Genomic DNA, 20,043 nt, shown 5'->3' with positions numbered 1-20,043 from the left:
TGGCCCAACCCACCTCTCCACCACCCTCCCTCTCTTTCCCAATCCCCCTCTCTGCCCCCTCCCCCTCTGTGGTCCAACCCACCTCTCCGCCACCCACCCCCTCTCAATCTGACCCACCCTCTGTAATCAGCTCCCCCTTCCATCCTCTTTCATGTGATACGAGTGTGATATGAAAGGGTGAGAGTGGGGTTTTCTGACTGACTTCCATTTTGTGCCGCAGTAACTATGCCACATAATGACAAGAGAATAGCAAGGGTGTTTGTCTTATGAAAGGGTGTTTGTCTCATGCTAGAAGAAGGATTCTTAGAATAGACAAGGACTCGTGTTGTTATTTTCAGTTAGATAAGATGTTTCAGAACCCCCGGAATGTACCCACATATGGATAGATTGTGTTTTTAGTTTTGTATAAAGGACGGGGAATGTTAGGGGAATTTTGGAATCCACCTGAGACGCTAGCAGACGTGCTGTGTGTGAATACCGAATTTCCCCTTGAGACGATCGTCCTGAGATTCCCCGATCCAGAGTGCTCAAGTGATGCTACAATATTCGGTAAGATATTGATGTAGTTTCTTGATATTATACCTATATTTATGATTATGTATTAATACCTGATGAAAATACTATAAGAACTAATAAATTATTTACTATTGAGACATAAAAGTGTTGTTTGTTTTGCTGCATTAAAGTGTAAGCCTGTTCTGGGCAACAGTGAGCGCAGAATGTATTGAGCAATCTCACACACCCTAGTTCTATACAGCAAGACATTTTTGGCGTAGTCGGCAGGATCTATGTTTTCTTATATCTCGGTGTAGGATACTGATAGTGTAAAACGCTTTTGTACAGTGGTGGGTCCTGGCCAGACTTACCTCTGTGCAAAGTTTTGTCAATTGGTAATTTGCCAAGTTTTCGCCGATATATAACAACATAGCACGGTAAGGATGTTTCGTAAGGGAAAAAAGGCTGGAGCGGAGCAAATCACCGTCCCAGGGTGGACTGAAAGTCCCTACAATATTATAGCACAGGAGTTATTAACGTCAGGTTTAGCAGAATCATGGGATGGTAAACTCAAGAATGCAGAACCCCTCGATGTTGTATATGTACTTGAGGGGGTCCCTGCCAAGGCAGGTGATGTAATGGCGCTGGGAAGACGGTGCTGGATACTAGTATCAGCATACCGTAAAATGCACCAAAGATATGAGCAGTTACAATTACGTTATTTAGATATAGAACAAACAGTAATTGAACAACAAGGAAAGATAGGTTTGTTACAGTGTAGCAATCAGATGTTATCAGAAAAAGCCCAGAAATATCAGATTGTACGAGCAATTATTGCTTCTGCCGATCTTCAATGGGATCCCGATACATGGGATGGTGATGTATGGGATAGTAGTAATGGGGAGGAGGGAGAGGACAAGGGGGGATGGGATCCTCCCAATCCTGTCATTGACCCTCCTGGGGCAAATGCCTGTCCTGTCTCGCGCAGGCAATTAACTAAGGTTGCAGAAGGTGGAGGGCAGGCAGTCCTCAAAGAGAAAATGATACTGCAAGATTTCACTCAAAATTAAGTTCTGGAACTATTGACCAAATTTTCACAACGCCCCGGGGAAAGCGTCCTTACCTGGCTGGTCTGTTTGGTAGAGGATGGCGCTGGAGGGGTTGATGTAGATAGACAAGATGTTGCAAAATTTGAAGCCTACTGCTCCTCCCGAGGAACAGGAAGATTCAGAGGGTGATGCATAGGTAGCCAGCCAAGCCCCTGTATGGATTCGTCATGATGAGAGACCTTATGTCAAATTAGGAATCCATTGGTCACGGGGCAATGTACAAGAGGTCCCCGCGTTAATTGACACAGGGGCGGAGGCTACCCTAATATATGGAAATCCCAATAGATTTAAAGGACCCCGAATTAAAATTGCAGGGTTGGGGGGTCGAGTAACTGAAGGGGTACAGGTGGAAATACCTCTAAAAATAGGAAATTTACCTATTAAGAAATGCCGAGTACTAATAGTACCCATTAGAGAATATATTATAGGCATTGATGTTTTAAAAGGACTGACCCTTTATTTAGATACAGGAAAATTTAGTTTTGGAGTCAGAAGTAATTGTATTCAGGCCAGACCTATTGTGGTGGGAAAAGTAAAAATGCCCCCAGTACATGTCCCACCTGCAACTAAATTAATTGCAATGAAACAATATCGTATACCGGGGGGCCATCAAGAAATAAGCAAAACCATTAAAGAATTAATGGATACAGGAGTGGTACGATATGCCACTACTGCTTGGAATAATCCGACATGGCCAGTGAAAAAGAGCATTGGCTCCTGGCGCATGACTGTGGATTATAGAGAACTGAATAAATATAAAATAACAGCTGGAAGAATCACCAGTAAAATGGGGTAAACCTTATTCTGAGTTAAGCGACAAATCTCAATGTCACACATGGTTTACAGATGGATCTGCACGTTATGTTGCGGGAAGAAGAAAGTGGAGATCAGTTGCGTTTAATCCCCGCATGTCTAAGACATTAGAAATAGAAGGGGAAGGAAAGAGTAGCCAATATGCCGAATTATTTGCAGTATATTTGGCCCTTAGACAGGAAATTGGAGGTGAATGTAATATTTATACTGATTCATGGTCAGTAGCCAATGGATTAGCCACATGGATGATGAGCTGGAAGAAACATGATTGGAAAATTCATGGGAAAGGGTTATGGGGAAAGGAAGTCTGGGAGGACATTGAAGTTATCACTAAACAAACAAAAGTAACTGTATTCCATGTTGATGCACATGTACCATTAGACTCACTTGAACGTTTGTTTAATTCACAAGCAGATGCACAAGCCGCCATTGCTAAGTCATCTCAGGAGCCAGTGGCAGGAGAGACGAAGGAATTGGAATCATGGTTGCAGGGTACAGCCCTTTGGGCACACCAAAAGAGTGGACATCTGGGAGAAAAGGCAACTTACAGGTGGGCGCAAGAAAGGGGTATTCCCCTCACATTGGACATTGTGAAATCTGTGATTTTACGGTGTCCCTTGTGTCAACACTCCCAAAAGAGGGAAGTGCCCCATACTGTAATGGGCCATATTGGAAGAGGTAAGTTACATGGACAAATCTGGCAGATGGACTTTATTGGACCCCTGCCAGAAAGTCGAGGGTGTAAATTTGCATGTACAGCAGTAGATACATACTCAGGATTAATGGTAGCTTTCCCCTGTAAGACTGCTACACAATGGAGCACTATTAGGAACCGACCATTGACAGAATCCACAATTCCTCTGATGAGGATGCTGACCCCCAACTTATCAATCAAGGCAGCACATAATGTAGAAAGCCTTATTTATTGGAAAATTCACGAAAAGGCGATAGAACCGTACAGAGCTACGCCCATGTCGGCAGGGTTGGACATGTATGCTATAAACCCTGATGTTATTGTTCCTTATGGGATTAAGGTTATACCTACTGGGATAGGTTGCAAAATGCCTTCTAATCATTATGGACAGTTGTCAACCCGTTCTAGTATGGCCAAGAACGGAATAATAGTGATAGGAGGAGTAATTGACCCCGACTATCAAGGAGAAATTAAAATAGTTATGATGAATTTGAGCCCAGACCCCTGCGTAATCTGTGAAGGGGACCGAGTGGCACAATTGTTAATAATACCCATTTTGATAGAGCCTATCCAATCGGGAGAAGCTCCAACCGAACTTACTGTTCGAGGAGACAAAGGTTTTGATTCATCTAACACTGTGAATGTAGGAGCAAAAATCTGGGTACAGAAGCCTCAAGGGCCGCCTGAACCGGCTGAGGTTATAGCTGTGGGAAAAGACAGAGTACTCTTAATAATGAAACCAGGACAAGAGAAATGGGAATATGTACCTCAAGAAAAATGTTATTTGCGAGAGTAACTTACACTGATTTTGTACCTATAGATTGTCGTGAGGCTCAGTCTTGGAATCCTTGGAATTGTATTATTGGTCGTCCCCTCTAGTACATGGACACCTGGATTGAAGATAGAGAAACGAGAGTTGCATACTGTACGGTGGGGATGGAACAATGCCACCATACCAAGAACCCAAGATAATTTCACTTGTCGGGCCAATCAGCGCTGTACTAATATAGTAAATATAACAATTCCAGGAACGATGTGGGCTGGATCGCCTGATCCACAAAGAAACAGATATCGACCTACATTTGCCTTACATCAGTCAGAAGGCAATATCACAATTAATGCTGCAGTAAATATAAGTTGCTGCTCCAAACCTTATAGGTTCCGATTTCTCCCTAAAGAAGAGAAGAATAAAGAATATAAGAATTGTTCTAAACAAGGAGCAACCACATTTCGGTTAGCTGTAAAAGACATTTTAATTTTGGTATGTCATAATGCTACTGAAATAAAAAATCGAACGTGGTGGGCACAAGATTTAATGTTTATTGATATCAATGCATCACGAATCGATATTGGACATGTTAAAAGATTACCATCTACATGTGAAAATGTAGGTACACAAGCTCAAAAGACTGTGTTAGTCACACAAGTTGTTTTCCCTCCCAATAATAGACAATGTATATCCCGGCAACGACGTGCCTGGTATGATACATTGTTGGGAGGATATGGGACTCTAACAGGAGTATTAAATGGGATAGATATTGAAACATTAGCCAATAGGATGCATAGCGCCGGTAGTAAATTAAATGACGGACTTACATTACAAGCAAAATGGATGCCTACTATTTTTGAGCCAGCCAAAATATCGGCTGGAATAGATACTTTAATGAACCAGCTAATTAATGCTAGTAATGATTTTGCTGTTGGATTTGATACCAACATTACTAAATTTATAAATTGGACCGTCTGTACACTACAGACTATGTATGAGCAACAACAAAAAGGCGTTATGCAAACTATGCTAATGACCGGAAATGAACAAGTATGGAGAACAATTTTTAATACAAGTGTGTCCAGGGACGCTTGGATACACTTGGAAGCTGCTAAAATGATTTGTAATGACACCATATGCCAAGGTATTTTAACTATGTATAATGTAACCAAAGTTATTCAAATGTGTAAATATATTGTAATGCCTTTGTTGTTAGGACCATCTGGTGGAGAATGGTACTGGTTCCCCACTATGAAAGGAGAATATATAGATGAGAATAATAGAACTCATGATTTGAGTATTTGTACACCCACTTTACAAGGCAAGATATGTAGAGTACAATCTGCAGTTTATGAACCTTGCTTATTAGAGAATGGAGTAAATTTATGTAAATGGGTAGTTTTACCTTTGTCATATACAATGATGATGGAGGTAGCCCCACAAGAAGTATGTTTGGTAACTGATACACCAGCCATACCTGGAATGGTAGTTCCATTTTCCGGATGTATTAGTAATGTTAGTTCCTTAACCTGGGAAAATTAGACATTTATATTGTATGCTGACCGTGAAGAACATGTTACAAAATATTGGAGTCCACAAAATTTAAGTATTCCCCAATGGGATTTGAAGTTAGATAAACTACATACAATTATGAAACAATCCAAAGTTATTGAAGATCATATCAAATATCTAAATCAATCTATTGTAACTCATCAAGTGACAACAACAATAATTGCTGATCAATTACAGAAAATTGGTTCTGATGTCCAGGATGCAACTTCTCATCATTGGTGGGACTTGTTTACTGGATATTCTCCGTCTGCATCCAATATGGTAAATTTTCTGGTACATCCTGTTCTCATACTGTGTATAATAATAATAATTTTATCTATTTGGAACTGTGTGGAATTTTACCGCATATGTTGTAAACGACAAAAGGTTGTAATGGCAAGTTATGCGTTATAATTGGAATCAGTCAAGGGCCGTTTGTGATACGAGTGTGATATGAAAGGGTGAGAGTGGGGTTTTCTGACTGACTTCCATTTTGTGCCGCAGTAACTATGCCACACAGGGCCGTCTTAACAGCAGTGTGGGCCCCTGGGCACAGCAATACACTGGGGCCCCTACCCATCGTCTATGGGTGGGGGTGCTATCAGCGGCAGCTTTGATGTCCCGCGGGCGGTAGAGGGTGTTCTATCTTCCGCTCAGCATGTAGGACCTGGAGCAGTAATTTCTGCTAATTGCTCCTTTACTGCAGAGATGGGGTGGGAGGGAGAACACTAAACTGTAGAAGGTGGCATTGAGCTTGTCAAAGTCGAAAAATATTATAGAACACGCAGCACGTATAAAATACACACACATGCCCACTGCGCGTGCACTTGTTCCGCCGTGCGTGCACATATCCGCAATTTGCGTATGATCGCTCCCGCGGTCCTGCGCGTGGTGTGGGTATTTACAGCAGAGTTTGTGAACACATGGAGAGCTATCAAAACATTACATATTTAATCCAAATAGTGCACATTGTACACATAGTCCCCCTGCACCACATCAGCAAGTATCAACAGTTTAAATGATTCCAGAACAAAGGGATTCACCTTTACAGGATAAGAGGGGACAGACTAAGGTTATAAGGTGGTGTTTGGTATCCAGCTGTAGGGTATTTTAAGGGTAACATTCCGGTGTTGGTTTGCGAAAGATCGCATGTTCCTGCGGATAGTTAGGTGCAGAAGCAGAATATAGATATAAACTGTATTTGCTGTATATTATGTATGCGGCGGGAACCCAGAGGAGACCACCCACAAGAGCAGTTGGGAAAGACATCGCCTACCTTTTCAAATCGACCTATGACCTCTCCTGTACTGTAAAAGTGCATTCCTGTGTCCAATGGACAAAGGGATTACAGTATCCATTGTATTGCTTTTGGAAGAATTGTATAAATAAAGCCTGTTGCAGCCTGGCCGGGCACAAGACTCTCAACGCTATCAACCTGATAGCGGAGGACCGGACCGGGAAGCGCACGCGAATATTCTCACGTATGTACATTGACTGTAGCCATTTACTCTGTTGTATTGTAGTGCATAATTTGTATTGTTAACCCCCTTTCAGAAATATTACTCTGTGGTGTCGGAACCCAGTGATTAACTACAAATCAGTGTTGTGTCCTCTTTTCCCTGCTAAGGTTTAAAGTGTATTACATTGCCTAACTGTATAAGGTTTAAAAGCGTATTAATTGGGTGTGTACGCGCTGCAAGTACTTTGTACCGTCAGCGCGGCGTTTGTACGCAGAGACCGTACATGGTACGGGACTCATTTACGCAAATAGCGTAAAAGGTACGTAGAGTGCATATTAAGTCTAGCGGCCGCAGCGGCTCCATGGTAAAAGTGTGTTTAAAGGTATAGCTTTATGTTTAAAGATAAAATCGACATTATCAAGCTGAATGAAGGGGCCCCGGTACATGACTTACTGGGTGGTATGGGGTGTTTAATACATAAGGGAGGTGTCGATAGTGGAGTGAGATTAATTTTCATCATTTTCTGGTGAGAGAGCAGCTTGCTTGACTGCAGATATCTCAAGTACCTGGAAAAAGATTTCTTAGCTTTGAATGGGATAAAAAAAATTAGAGTGTCTCACCTGTCAGGAGGAACTGGGGACTTGGGTATCAGAGTTCAGGAGCCAGAGCAATCCACCAACAAATATATAAAACTGCATATTAGGCATGTGGACCTTGAGCAGTGACCAGCTGCTTGAAGGCTGATATCTCTGGTTCTGGGCATAGTAGAGACAAGTTGCTAGTGTCCATCGAAAGTGGAGAGTCACAGCTTTTGAAATGTACCCTCAGAAAAACTCTAAGTCATACAGAGCCCGAGATATCTAGCTGGGAATAGCAATCAACAGGCTTGGATGGGGACCACTGCTTTGAAGTCTGATATCTCTGGTTCCCTAGGGCCGATTTTCAAAAATCTGGTACCCCTGGAAAGAGGGCACCCTCAGCTATCAGCCTAGGGCCCTTATACTCCTGGGGCCCTTGGGCAAGAGCCCATTGAGCCCATATGAAAAGACGGCCCTGATGCCACATAATGACAAGAGAATAGCAAGGGTGTTTGTCTTATGAAAGGGTGTTTGTCTCATGCTAGAAGAAGGATTCTTAGAATAGACAAGGACTCGTGTTGTTATTTTAAGTTAGATAAGATGTTTCAGAACCCCCGGAATGTACCCACATATGGATAGATTGTGTGTTTAGTTTTGTATAAAGGACGGGGAATGTTAGGGGAATTTCGGAATCCACCTGAGAGGCTAGCAGACGTGCTGCGTGTGAATACCGAATTTCCCCTTGAGACGATCGTCCTGAGATTCCCCGATCCAGAGTGCTCAAGTGATGCTACAATACTCGGTAAGATATTGATGTAGTTTCTTGATATTATACCTATATTTATGATTATGTATTAATACCTGACGAAAATACTATAAGAACTAATAAATGATTTACTATTGAGACATAAAAGTGTTGTTTGTTTTGCTGCATTAAAGTGTAAGCCTGTTCTGGGCAACAGTGAGCGCAGAATGTATTGAGCAATCTCACACACCCTAGTTCTATACAGCAAGACATTTCCCCAATCCAGACTCCTTCCCCCATCCAGCCTCCTTCCCCCATCCAGCCGCCATCCCCACCTTCAGAATGGGCAGCAGAGGCCCTGGAGCCACTTCAGGGAGGTGATCAAGTGGCAGAGGAGAGTAAGTTCACACACATTGACATTTAATTTGTAACCTAATTTAACTTCACATTCTAATAAATGCAGTATTGTACTGGGCCCAATCTTGTGCCAAGGTAAAATGTTTGTCTTCTTCATCATGGTATGGATGTTGCATTTACATTTGTGTGAGGATCATTAGATGTACAGTGTCTACGTCTGCAATGTTTAGGCTGCCCACTCTAGGTCGACACTCATTATGTCAACAGGGTTGCCTGGACAACAGGGTTTCTATGTGCGACATTATCAGCAAAACAGTTAGACCTGAGTGGAGTTTAGTATGTTGTTTGACTTTTACACTTGTGCCTGGGTATTCCAATATTTGCACATTGAACTTGCTGCTTCACTTTGTTAGGAAGGCTAAGGACACAGTGATTTGTGTTGTGAAAGTTACACTCCAAACATTTTTTATTAAAAATTTTAAAACCTGTTTGACCTTATGTAGTAAGGCAGGCTTTCAGGGAGTGTGGGCATGCTAGGATATGTTGTCCTTCTGAAGATGTTGATATGCAGTGTGATGATGCAGGGCCAACCTCAAAAAATATAAGTCTGCTTCACTCCAGATGTGAATGAATCCCAGCATGGTGTTACATTTACTAAGATGGTAGTTCTATTTAAGATGGGATGTGGCCCATAGCAACCAATCAGATTATACTTTTCATTTATTTTGCACCTTCTACAAGATAATATGTGGAATTTGATTGGTTGCTATGGGCAACGTCCCATCTTAAATAGAACTCCCATATTAGTAAATGTACCCCATGGTGTGGTACACTTTGTAAAAAAAAAAAAAATTAACAATAACAAACATTGCTGAGCAGGCTTGTGTGTTGTTCTGCTACTGTTTTATCATTAAAACAGTCATGATGTAGTCACTTTGCCATTAAAGCAGGCCTGTCCAAACTGCGGCCCTCCAGCTGTTGAGAAACTACACATCCCAGCATGCCCTGACACAGCTTTAGCATTCTCTGACAGCAAAACTGGGTCAAGGCATGCTGGTATATGTAGTTTCAACTGGAGGGCCGCAGTTTGGACATGCCTGCATTAAAGTGTGCTTTGTGGCTTGCTTGTATAATAGGTAATGTGAGTAAGTTAGTAATGTTTATTTTGCCTCTTAATTTCAGATGTTGCAGTTGGAGATCCCACAACTTTTGCGGGCATTCTGGCCACCATGCGAACTAACCTGGAAGCCTTGCTGGCTAATGTGGACCAGCTACAAAAATGTTGTTAAAAAATAATCACCTGCACCGTGATCAAACAGTGGCGCATGTATGGTATACCTATTTTTCATTTACTGATGGCTGTAACACAGTAACTTTTATTCAGGAATCAGCTTTGCACTAATTATTTCAAACCACTAACCAGCTGGGAATAAGGATTTATTGTATATGATATTATCAATACACGTTCCAACAATCGGACTCACGGATATATGGACATAAGTATCTTTCAAGTTAACACTTATCCATATGGTTTAATATGAGCTGGAGAAGCTTTTGAGTAGCTCATATCAGTACAATTGACACATTGTTGGACATAAGTCTTATACAAAGTATCCGGTGTATTGGAAATAGAGTTTCAATTCCGGATCCTTGAGAAACAAGGAAAGTATGCGTATAAGTGGGATAGGTAGACCTACATTGTGCATATGTATGGAATCAATTTGCTTATAATCAGTGATTTATTGGATTTTATGGTGATATTGATATTTTTAAATTATATTAATATATGTTTATATACTGCCGGCCGGCAATAAATTTATAGTGATTTGAAGTTAGAAATAAAAATAAAAATCCACTTGGGTTGTGAATAGCGCTCTCTCGTTTGTGTTTTTTTTAGTTTTCATTTCAGGGACAAAAAACCAATTGCCCCTGAGAGAGCAGCTTACACATCCTTAGAATCATAGCGCCAGGAATTGTCTGGTTTTTTTACAGATAAGAGATGTTGTAATAACCAAATACATTACATGGCTTGTGGTATACTATATACACATTGCAGTACATCATTAGTTCCATATACAAACATAGCAAAAACACGTGTATATTATTTGGAAACTCGTAAAGCAATAAATGATTGTTATCTCAAGTCTGTACGTGAGTATATTATGAGTCACAATGTAATTTTGAAACATAACCTAACCAATTAAAGCAGGCAATTGCCTACAAGGAATAACATAAAAGAAAATAAAAATACATAGAAAATGAACAAAACAAGCACTCTAAAAATACAGAGGGTAGGGTGCACTGCATGTCGAGCAAGAATAATCAGGAGGAACAAGCTCTGGAGAGCCATGCCCAAAAAACATTGCTACTGGTCCAAAGAAGGCTGTAAAAGGTTATATTGGGGGTTCATGGGAGGAATATGCCAATTCTAACCAGGGGGACCATATTTTTTCAAATTTAGAACTGCCATTATTTTGCATGTAAACAAAGTGTTCTTTAGAGATAGAGTTGTTTGCTAGTGCCTTAAAGGAGGAAAAAGTGGGTCCCTTAGGAGCCATCCAGAGTTGTGCAATACACACCTTAGCCAGGGCACAGACATTGAAATTCCTCCCATCGGGACAAGGAATCTGAGCCTGCTATCCCAAGAACACATAATTTAGGAGTTAATGCTCTCAGGGGCATCCCAGTATTTTCCAGAACCGACCTGACCCGTGACCAAAAGGACTGTATAGTAGGGCATGTCCACACAAGATGCCAGAAGGTACCTCGAGCAACTGCACACTTAGGGCAAGCGTCAGAGCGTCCACTCAGAAACCCAGCAAGTCTAACCGGTGTCATATAGGTCCTATGAAATATAAAGAACTGGATCTGCTGGAATCTAAGGGATTTAGTAACAATACGTGGATACTCCATTCCAAGTTCCCATTCCTCCTCATCTATCGGGCCCAGGTCACTTCCCACTTCTCACGTAAGCGAGAGAGTGGGTCAGTATGATGTAAGGCAAGGAGATGTAGGTAGGAGAGAGAAATAGCTTTATTGTGACCCAGATTAAATACAAAAGTCTTAATAGGAAACAGGAGAATAATGGGAGGTTAGTCCCTGAAATGTGCCCGCAAAGCGTGTCAAAGTTGGAGGAAACTGTAAAAATACAAATACACTCTAAAAATACAGAGGGTAGGGTGCACTGCATGTCGAGCAAGAATAATCAGGAGGAACAAGCTCTGGAGAGCCATGCCCAAAAAACATTGCTACTGGTCCAAAGAAGGCTGTAAAAGGTTATATTGGGGGTTCATGGGAGGAATATGCCAATTCTAACCAGGGGGACCATATTTTTTCAAATTTAGAACTGCCATTATTTTGCATGTAAACAAAGTGTTCTTTAGAGATAGAGTTGTTTGCTAGTGCCTTAAAGGAGGAAAAAGTGGGTCCCTTAGGAGCCATCCAGAGTTGTGCAATACACACCTTAGCCAGGGCACAGACATTGAAATTCCTCCCATCGGGACAAGGAATCTGAGCCTGCTATCCCAAGAACACATAATTTAGGAGTTAATGCTCTCAGGGGCATCCCAGTATTTTCCAGAACCGACCTGACCCGTGACCAAAAGGACTGTATAGTAGGGCATGTCCACACAAGATGCCAGAAGGTACCTCGAGCAACTGCACACTTAGGGCAAGCGTCAGAGCGTCCACTCAGAAACCCAGCAAGTCTAACCGATGTCATATAGGTCCTATGAAATATAAAGAACTGGATCTGCTGGAATCTAAGGGATTTAGTAACAATACGTGGATACTCCATTCCAAGTTCCCATTCCTCCTCATCTATCGGGCCCAGGTCACTTCCCACTTCTCACGTAAGCGAGAGAGTGGGTCAGTATGATGTAAGGCAAGGAGATGTAGGTAGGAGAGAGAAATAGCTTTATTGTGACCCAGATTAAATACAAAAGTCTTAATAGGAAACAGGAGAATAATGGGAGGTTAGTCCCTGAAATGTGCCCGCAAAGCGTGTCAAAGTTGGAGGAAACTGTAAAAATACAAATTAGGTATACCATATTCATCCTTCAACTGCTGAAAAGATTTCAGTGTACCACCACTATAAGGTTGAGACACTGAAATCACAGATTTGGGGGCCCACACGCTACGTCCAGCAAGAGACTTCAGTTCAGGGAGCCAACAAGAGTACCAGAGGGGAGTATCTGGATCAAGGCCGTCAAACTTAGTGAGCACCTGCAACGCCTGCCAAATTTTCGCAACCTGGAAAACAATGGGAGGAGAGAACGGGGAAAAATTACCGCTTAACAAAACCTGCACAGGTGAAAACCCAGGGAAGTAACTGTGAAGAAATGCTACATGTAAGGACTGCACATCAGAATCCTGTAACCAAAGCCAGAGGTGTATAACAGTATAGTTGAAAGTAAGGAAGCGCCAGTCCGCCTTCTGCCCTAGGTCTGGTGAGAGTAGCTAACTGCAGTCAGGGTCGTCTGTTGGCCCAAATCAATGTAGAGAGAATACTATTACATTTCCTAAAAAATGTGGGAAATATATAGACAGGAGACTGAAAAAGTATATACAGAATCTTGGGCAACAATAACATCTTAACAAGATTGACCCTGCCGGTAACCTCCAATGGAAGTTTACACCAAGATTTAGACTTGCGTATAATTTGCTGCATTAACGGGTCAAGGTTTCAGGGGATGAAGTCAGAGGGATCATTAGTGATCTGAATGCCTAGGTACTTAAATTGTCCAGTCCAGCACAAGGGCAAGGAAATTTTGGGAGTAGCAGGAGGGGAGCCAAGCACTGGCATTTTGAATGACTTGGACCAATTTATGCGAAGGCCAGAAAATCTGCCAAACTCCTCTATCACCTTAAGAAGTTTTGGCATGGACACAGCATAGTCTTGCAAGAACAGCATCAAGTCGTCCACATAGAGGGCAATCTTATGAATGCTAGAGCCATTACATATACCAAGTATGCCGGGATGGGACCGAATAATGCACGCCAGGGGTTCGATGGCAATAGCGAAAAGTGTAGGAGAAAGGGGGCACCCCTGTCTAGTACCCAGGGACAAAGAAAAGGAGTCAGAAGTATATCAATTAACCGAGATACTCGCAAATGGTTGCTGATAAAGGAGTCTGGTCCAACGCACATAGTTTGGAACAAAGCCAATACCACGCATGACCTCCCACAAGTAAGGCCATTCCACGCTGTCAAAGGCTTTGGCCACGTCCAAACAGAGAGTATGACCAAATCGGAGGGGAAATCACGTGGGGCTTGAAGAACAGTGTAGAGGCGGCGTAGATTGATGGAGGTGGACATGCCAGGCATGAAGCCAGACTGATCCGAATGAATTATGGTTTTAATAACAGCATTAAGGGCTAGAATTTTTGCCAGGATCTTAGCATCAGTGCGGAAGAAAGAAATTGATCTATAAGACTCTAGGAGTCTGGAGTTCTTTACCAGGCTTCGGCAGCATGATGATAACAGCCACCCACAAAGAGGGGGGAAGCCTATTCAGAGCAAAAAGGTCTAGGTCAAGGAATGTAAAACGGGGGCAAAAATATTGACATGTTTTTTATATAATTCAATAGGGAGACCATCGCTTCCAGGGGCTTTGCCACCCGGAAAGGAGCCAATCATTACAGTTACCTCTTCAAGTGTTATGAGTGCATCTAGGAAAGCGCAAGCCTCAGGAGAGTTGAGGAAGAGCAATGGTAGAAAGGAATTGACAGAGCTCGAAGGCCAAGCAGGTTAAACTGGACTTATAAACATTGCTATAATAGGATAGAAATGGACGCACAATATCTGGTGTAGTGTCAATAATGGCACCGGAAGGGTCAATCACCTGTGTAATAGCGGTCCCAGGACGATCATAATGCACTAAATGGGCCAACAGACTGCCAGGCCTATCTGCTTGCATATAAATATTTTGAGCCCTAAACTAAGTGACCTAGAAGTCTTGTCCGACAGATGGGCCAACCAGGCCGACTGAGCCAGCAGCCAACGGGTTTTAGTGGTAGGCAAACTGTCAGTCAAATATTGTGTTTCTAGATCCCTACATTCGGTTTCCAGAGCCCTCTCAGTTGTCAGGGAAGCCATTTTAAGGGCAGCAATTCGCTTAATAAGTGTACCTCGCAGGTAGGCCTTGAATGAATCCCAGACCACAGTTACATGTGCAGACTAGGGAAGCCAATCCCGGGCCATTTTTTCAATCCCGGGTATTGGTATTGAAAAATGTCCAATCCCGGGATATCCGGGATTGGCTTTTACCTAGTTCGTCGCCCCCTCGCCCCACCCCGCCCCGCCTGCCCATATAACTCACCATATACCGAGGGCGGGCGGGATGGGAACATCCTGTGAACGCTGCTGGCGGCTCCCACAAGCAGCTGACAGCACAGCGTGACCTCTCACGCTGCGCTGGGGACCCGGAAGGAGGAAGCCGGGCAGCGTTTGAGCATCCTGTGGACGCTCAACGCTGATCCCTCAATCCCCGGGATTGGAGCTTCCAATCCCGGGATTAAATCCCGGCCATTTTTGGGCCTAAATCCCGGGATCCCGCCGATCCCGATCCCGGGATTGCCCACCCTAGTGCAGACCCAGTATTAACAGCAAAGTATCCCTCCCATTACCTCTCCAGATCAGGACCATCATTCATCTGAAGCAACCAGGACGGGTGCAGTTTCCAATAGGACTGTCCCTTCTGGCACATAACATTAAATGACAACAACAAGGGTGAGTGGTCGGAAATACCTCTGGCCTCATAGTGTATATCAGTGAGTGTAGGTAGTAGAGCAGGAGAGACCAGGGCCAGGTTAATTCTGGAAAAATAGCCGTGGGTTTTAGAAAAGCAGGAGAACTGTCGAAGTGAAGGGTGGCGGCTTCTCCAGGCATCCACCCACCCCAAACTAGCAATGTAATCAGCAAACTTGGAGGGGCCGCCACCAGCCATATCAGAGAGGGGTGTCTCCCTTTTGTCCAGTAAGGGGTCTAAAAGGTTGTTAAAGTCCCCTAAGCATAGACAGGAGTATGGGGAGAGGAGGCTATAACAGTAGCAGCCTTCTGTAAAATTTTGTATGCAAAAGGAGGGGGAATATAAATTGCTAGTATAAAGAAGTGTCGAGAACACAATTTACACTCAATAAATACAAATCTGCCGCGGGAGTCAGTCTTGATCGAGAGTAATTCAAATTGTACAGTTTTCTTAATCAAGACTGAGACCCCCCTTGAAAAAGAGGAGTGGGAGGCGTGGTACGCCCACCCAACCCAAGGTCGACGGAGTGACAACAGTCTATTTCCATCCAAATAAGTCTCACTAAGGCAAGCAATGTCTGGGTCATATTTCTTGACCATTTCCAATACTAGAGAGCGTTTTACCTTATTATTAATGCCCCGGACATTCCACGCTAAGAATTTGAAATCATGCATAATACAGATGACACAATATAAGTCTGAAGGAGAACAGGAGTAATCGTCCCCTGAAGTAAGCAACCAGCAGGAAACACAATATGGTGGTGAAGACCAGCAGCAAGGTTAACAACAAAATTATTAGGTATTCTAGAGATATTATTCTCGCATAATAGAAGCGTCTATGAATAGAGAACAAGTATGGGTGCAGGGTACATAAGACATCACAGTGCTCTAAAACTAAACCAGCAGTAGTCTCCAATGAACAGCGGGCTATATCCTTGACAGAGCAAATCCAATATCGCAAACATAGCAAATGCGCAAGAAAAATGCACCAGTATACAGTTATATTAGAAAGAGCAGTGCACTCATATGAAAAACAAAAAACTAAAACAAAGATAAAAATAGAGAGAAAAAAAACATTTCCCAACTACCCCCCTCCCCGTTTACTTTCCCAAAGAGTGGCATACTTGGATCCCGAAACTAAACCCTCAATACACAGTTGAACCTAGCGTATAACTATGGATGAGGCGATAACCTGAGAACCTGAGAACCAAACCACCAAAGCACGGTGGCTCCCCGAACATATAGTTGTATATCCAGGACACTTTATAACAAAAATAATAAAACAGATACAGGATACTAGTCCAGAGCTAGCTGTCCAGCACCCGGCGCATAGCGATCCAGCCATGCAGCCACCTCTCGAGGAGAATTGAAGGTTACGAAGGCAACGTTTAACTGGGAGGAACTGGGCTCGGTCCTTTTGTATATCCACTGCAAAGTCGGGAAATGCAGAAACCCTGACGAAGGACAGAATCACGGTCTCTGTAGTGTAAAAAACGTGCAATAAATGTGCGCGGAGGAGTGCCAAGGGGTAGGGGCCTGGAAGGTACCCTGTGGGCGCACTCCACTCTAAACTGTGGAGTAAAGGAGACAGCTCAAAAAAATTCCTTAAGCCAGGACTCCAGAAACTCTTCAGGATTGGAGCCCTCTTCCTTTTCAGGGAGGCCCACGAACCTGACGTTGTCTCTGTGCAGACGCCCCTCCATATCTAAGAGCTTAGCTTGGATCAAGGAGACTTAATGTGAAAGCTTGGAGACATTCTGCTGTAGGGGACCGCAGGAGTCTTCAAGGGTGGAAACACGAGTCTCAACTTCCCCAACTCGTTCATGGATACATTGCACATCATGTCGCAGCAGTGAGAGATCACACTGTACTTTCTCAATTTTGTCAGACAGGCATTTTTCACTACCCACAATAGCTTCCAGCACCTGCTGGATAGAGGGGGTCGAGGAGGATGCTGAAGCGCAAGAGTCCGCCCCAGAGGGGGGGTTGGGTTGAACAGGTTGTTGAGGCACAGGAGGGGAGCCAGATTCCTGGGTGGCAGGCTGTCTGGCAAACTTTTCCAGCTTGGCAGCCGCTGCACGGTCACGATCCTTCACCATTATGCATAAGTACAGTTAACTAAACTGGCACAGGGAGAGCAGGCAGGAGCGTGGGGCACAGGCGTGGGCACTCCCAATAGGAAACAAAGCTGCTGGTGTGTTGCAGGAGCAGAGGTAGTCAAATACAGCACCACACACTTGAGAATATAATGAATAATAAAGAGAGGATAGAGCAAGTGGCAGAGCACAGTGTACTCACTGAAGTCAGAGATAGCAATTCACCACAGGCATATAATATCACAGCTTCTCCTCAGAGGCAGCATCCACGTGTAGAACTGGATATAACAGTGTGCTATGTGGGTTCCCAAGATGGCTGCCGGACTTTCAGGACTTCCCCACAGCAGCAGCAAGCAGCGCCCACAGGCAGGGTGTAAGCCGCACTAGGTCGCCTACCACCAGCACCAGCGCCGGATAACACCAGACACCGCCGCGGGGATCAGGAGCCGACCGCCAGGGACGCGCAACCGGAAGTCCAACCGTGCCCTGGGGACAGGCGGGAGGCACAGGCCACGGCACTGAGAAGTCAGCTGTCGCTCTCTGCAGAGGCTCAGAGGGGTCCGCGGGACGTCACCGGCTGCTCAATTGGGTAAGGGCACAGAGTGGGCAGAAAAGAGCCGCTGGATATGGGTCTGGATGGGCAATCAGGATCTTGGGCCGGGGAGCTCCGGAAAACTGCTTCCTACTCCCTTGCTGCCGTGGCCATGCCCCCGTAAAAAGTGCATTTTATGTGACATTGTACATTGGAAAAATAGCTGGCCTCTTTTCTGTTCCCTAAGAATCCATGGCAGCAGCCTTGAAGGAGAACCAAGCAGCAGACACAATTTCCATCAATTTAGCATGAAAAATTTAATCTGTAAGCAGTTTCCTTATTTGGGGACCAACAAATACTGTATGCCTACTTTTACCTTTCCTTTAGATAACTGAAAGCCAACTTATATGTAAAGCGGAGGTAAACTGATTTTATGCGGCTCAACCAATGGAGTGTACTCTACGTTTTTCTTTCCAGCAATAAAAGTTTCTCTCTCTGCCCATTCTTTGTGATATAGGCCCAAATGTATTAAGCCTTAAAAAGTGATTAAGTGGAGAGTGATACAGAGAGGTAAAGTACCAACCAACCAGCTTCTGTAATTTTTCAAACACATCCTATAACATGGCAGGTAGGAAGCCAATACTTTATCACTCTTCACTTTATCACTTTTTAAGGGTTAATACATTTTGGCCATAGTGGGACATGACCCATCCAACACTAAGAGGAGGGTTCTGCGCCAGGACCAGCACATGGAGAAAAAGGGGGATTCTGATGACATAGAGGATGAGGAGACTGGGCAGAATGCGTACCCCATGGCGCAGACAGAAGGGAATCTTGCAGAGCACTTACTGTATTAAATACTTTAGTTTTCTAATTTAGATTTTTTAAAATATCTAAAAAAAATTTAGATTGGATTCCATGCACAAAATTACCAGAGGTTCCCTTAATTTCCATCAGCTTCTAAAGGTTTGTTTGGAGGCTGCCATGCTGCTGGATTTTCCATCCTGCACAACAGCCGAACTTGGACTTTTTTAAAAGGGGCAATCACATTCAAGGCATGGTTTTGCTTTGAAAGTGATTGCCCCTTTAAAAAAAACTCTGAGTTTGTCTGGCATCCCAAACTCAGGCGTCATTACATCGGCACCATGTCTGTAAAAGTATTATCTCATCAATCTACAATACTGAGTGTCACCCTTGACGCTCAGTACATTCATGGGATCCAGTGAGAGGGAGACTAGTTAGGACCCATTTCTGATAATTGTGTTGGGAGAAGGGATGAAATAGCCACTAGCACAATGTGTACTTAGCTGGCATTATACAACTGATTAAATGTTCCCTACTACTAATTTGAACTGTTACACATTAGCATATATGGTGGACCTAGGGTTTCCAGTTCATCCCTTAAATGAGGGACACATGAATTTCACAGATTCTATGGCTGGCTGACTACAAGTCTCTATTTCACCTGTTTTTATTTAGCCACAGAACCATGTGTAATCTCTTTGATAAGCAACCCAAATTTGACAAGATCTGGGTCTCATGGGTTACTAATTGTTACTTGAGCCTCTAAGATAAAGATTTCTACCAACTTTATGCATCACTTCATTTGGATCCCCTGTTTCCCCTGTTAGGGGCCTATTTACCAAAATAAATATGCGGAATATACCCTAAAATACTAATTTTCAGGAGATATCTGCAAATTTGCATTATCCCCTGGATGTATCTTGGAGAGATCTGCGGCGATCCCCTATTTTTGATCACAATAGCAGACCCAAGCCCTCATAGGTTTCTATGAGGGGCTGCTATTTCTGACATTTACCAAACTCCAGAATGCAAAGCATTTTAGAGCTTGGCTTTAGCAATTGTAGCCTATGCGTTACTCTCCCCGCAAAAGTTACCAGGAGAGGGATCTTCCAGGTTCCTCCACAAAAATGGCCATATTCAGTAGGATATCAGTGGTCCAGCAGCACAATATAAACTGAATGCTGCTTCACACATTGCAGGAATGGGCTCTTATCGGAGCCTCTGTCTTTGCGTGTCATTATTAATACATCTGGGGCATACACAATTTCTTATAGTGCTGATAACAAATTTTGA

General features: G+C 43.4%; 1 protein-coding gene across 3 annotated transcripts; it reads left to right on the top strand.

Annotated features, from left to right (window-relative positions):
- Positions 1-477: 477 nt before the first annotated feature.
- On the top strand, positions 478-5,705 carry LOC134927398 (uncharacterized). Of its 3 annotated transcripts, none has more exons than XM_063921786.1 (3): positions 478-549; positions 2,832-2,967; positions 3,932-5,705. In XM_063921786.1, the coding sequence occupies exons 2-3, from the start codon at positions 2,899-2,901 to the stop codon at positions 5,420-5,422; spliced, it is 1,560 nt and encodes a 519-aa protein (XP_063777856.1). In that variant the 5' UTR covers positions 478-549; positions 2,832-2,898; the 3' UTR covers positions 5,423-5,705. The 3 variants fall into 3 exon arrangements, with proteins under 3 accessions (XP_063777856.1, XP_063777857.1, XP_063777855.1); XM_063921787.1 differs by having other exon boundaries at positions 496-549; positions 2,829-2,967; XM_063921785.1 differs by lacking the exon at positions 478-549 and having other exon boundaries at positions 2,391-2,967.
- Positions 5,706-20,043: the final 14,338 nt, after the last annotated feature.

The sequence above is a fragment of the Pseudophryne corroboree genome, chromosome 5 (genome assembly GCF_028390025.1).
Source record: "Pseudophryne corroboree isolate aPseCor3 chromosome 5, aPseCor3.hap2, whole genome shotgun sequence".
In the NCBI taxonomy this organism is placed as follows: domain Eukaryota; kingdom Metazoa; phylum Chordata; class Amphibia; order Anura; family Myobatrachidae; genus Pseudophryne; species Pseudophryne corroboree.
The sequence above is the reverse complement of the archived record's forward strand: the minus strand, read 5'-3'. Positions and strand labels throughout refer to the sequence as shown.

Excerpts from the sequence above, each read along its gene's own strand:
- LOC134927398 (XM_063921786.1), top strand. The coding sequence starts at position 2,899 with ATGGTTGCAGGGTACAGCCCTTTGGGCACACCAAAAGAGTGGACATCT. Across the intron at positions 2,968-3,931 it reads GGAGAAAAGGCAACTTACAG|ATTGTCGTGAGGCTCAGTCT; the intron begins GTGGGCGCAAGA and ends TTGTACCTATAG.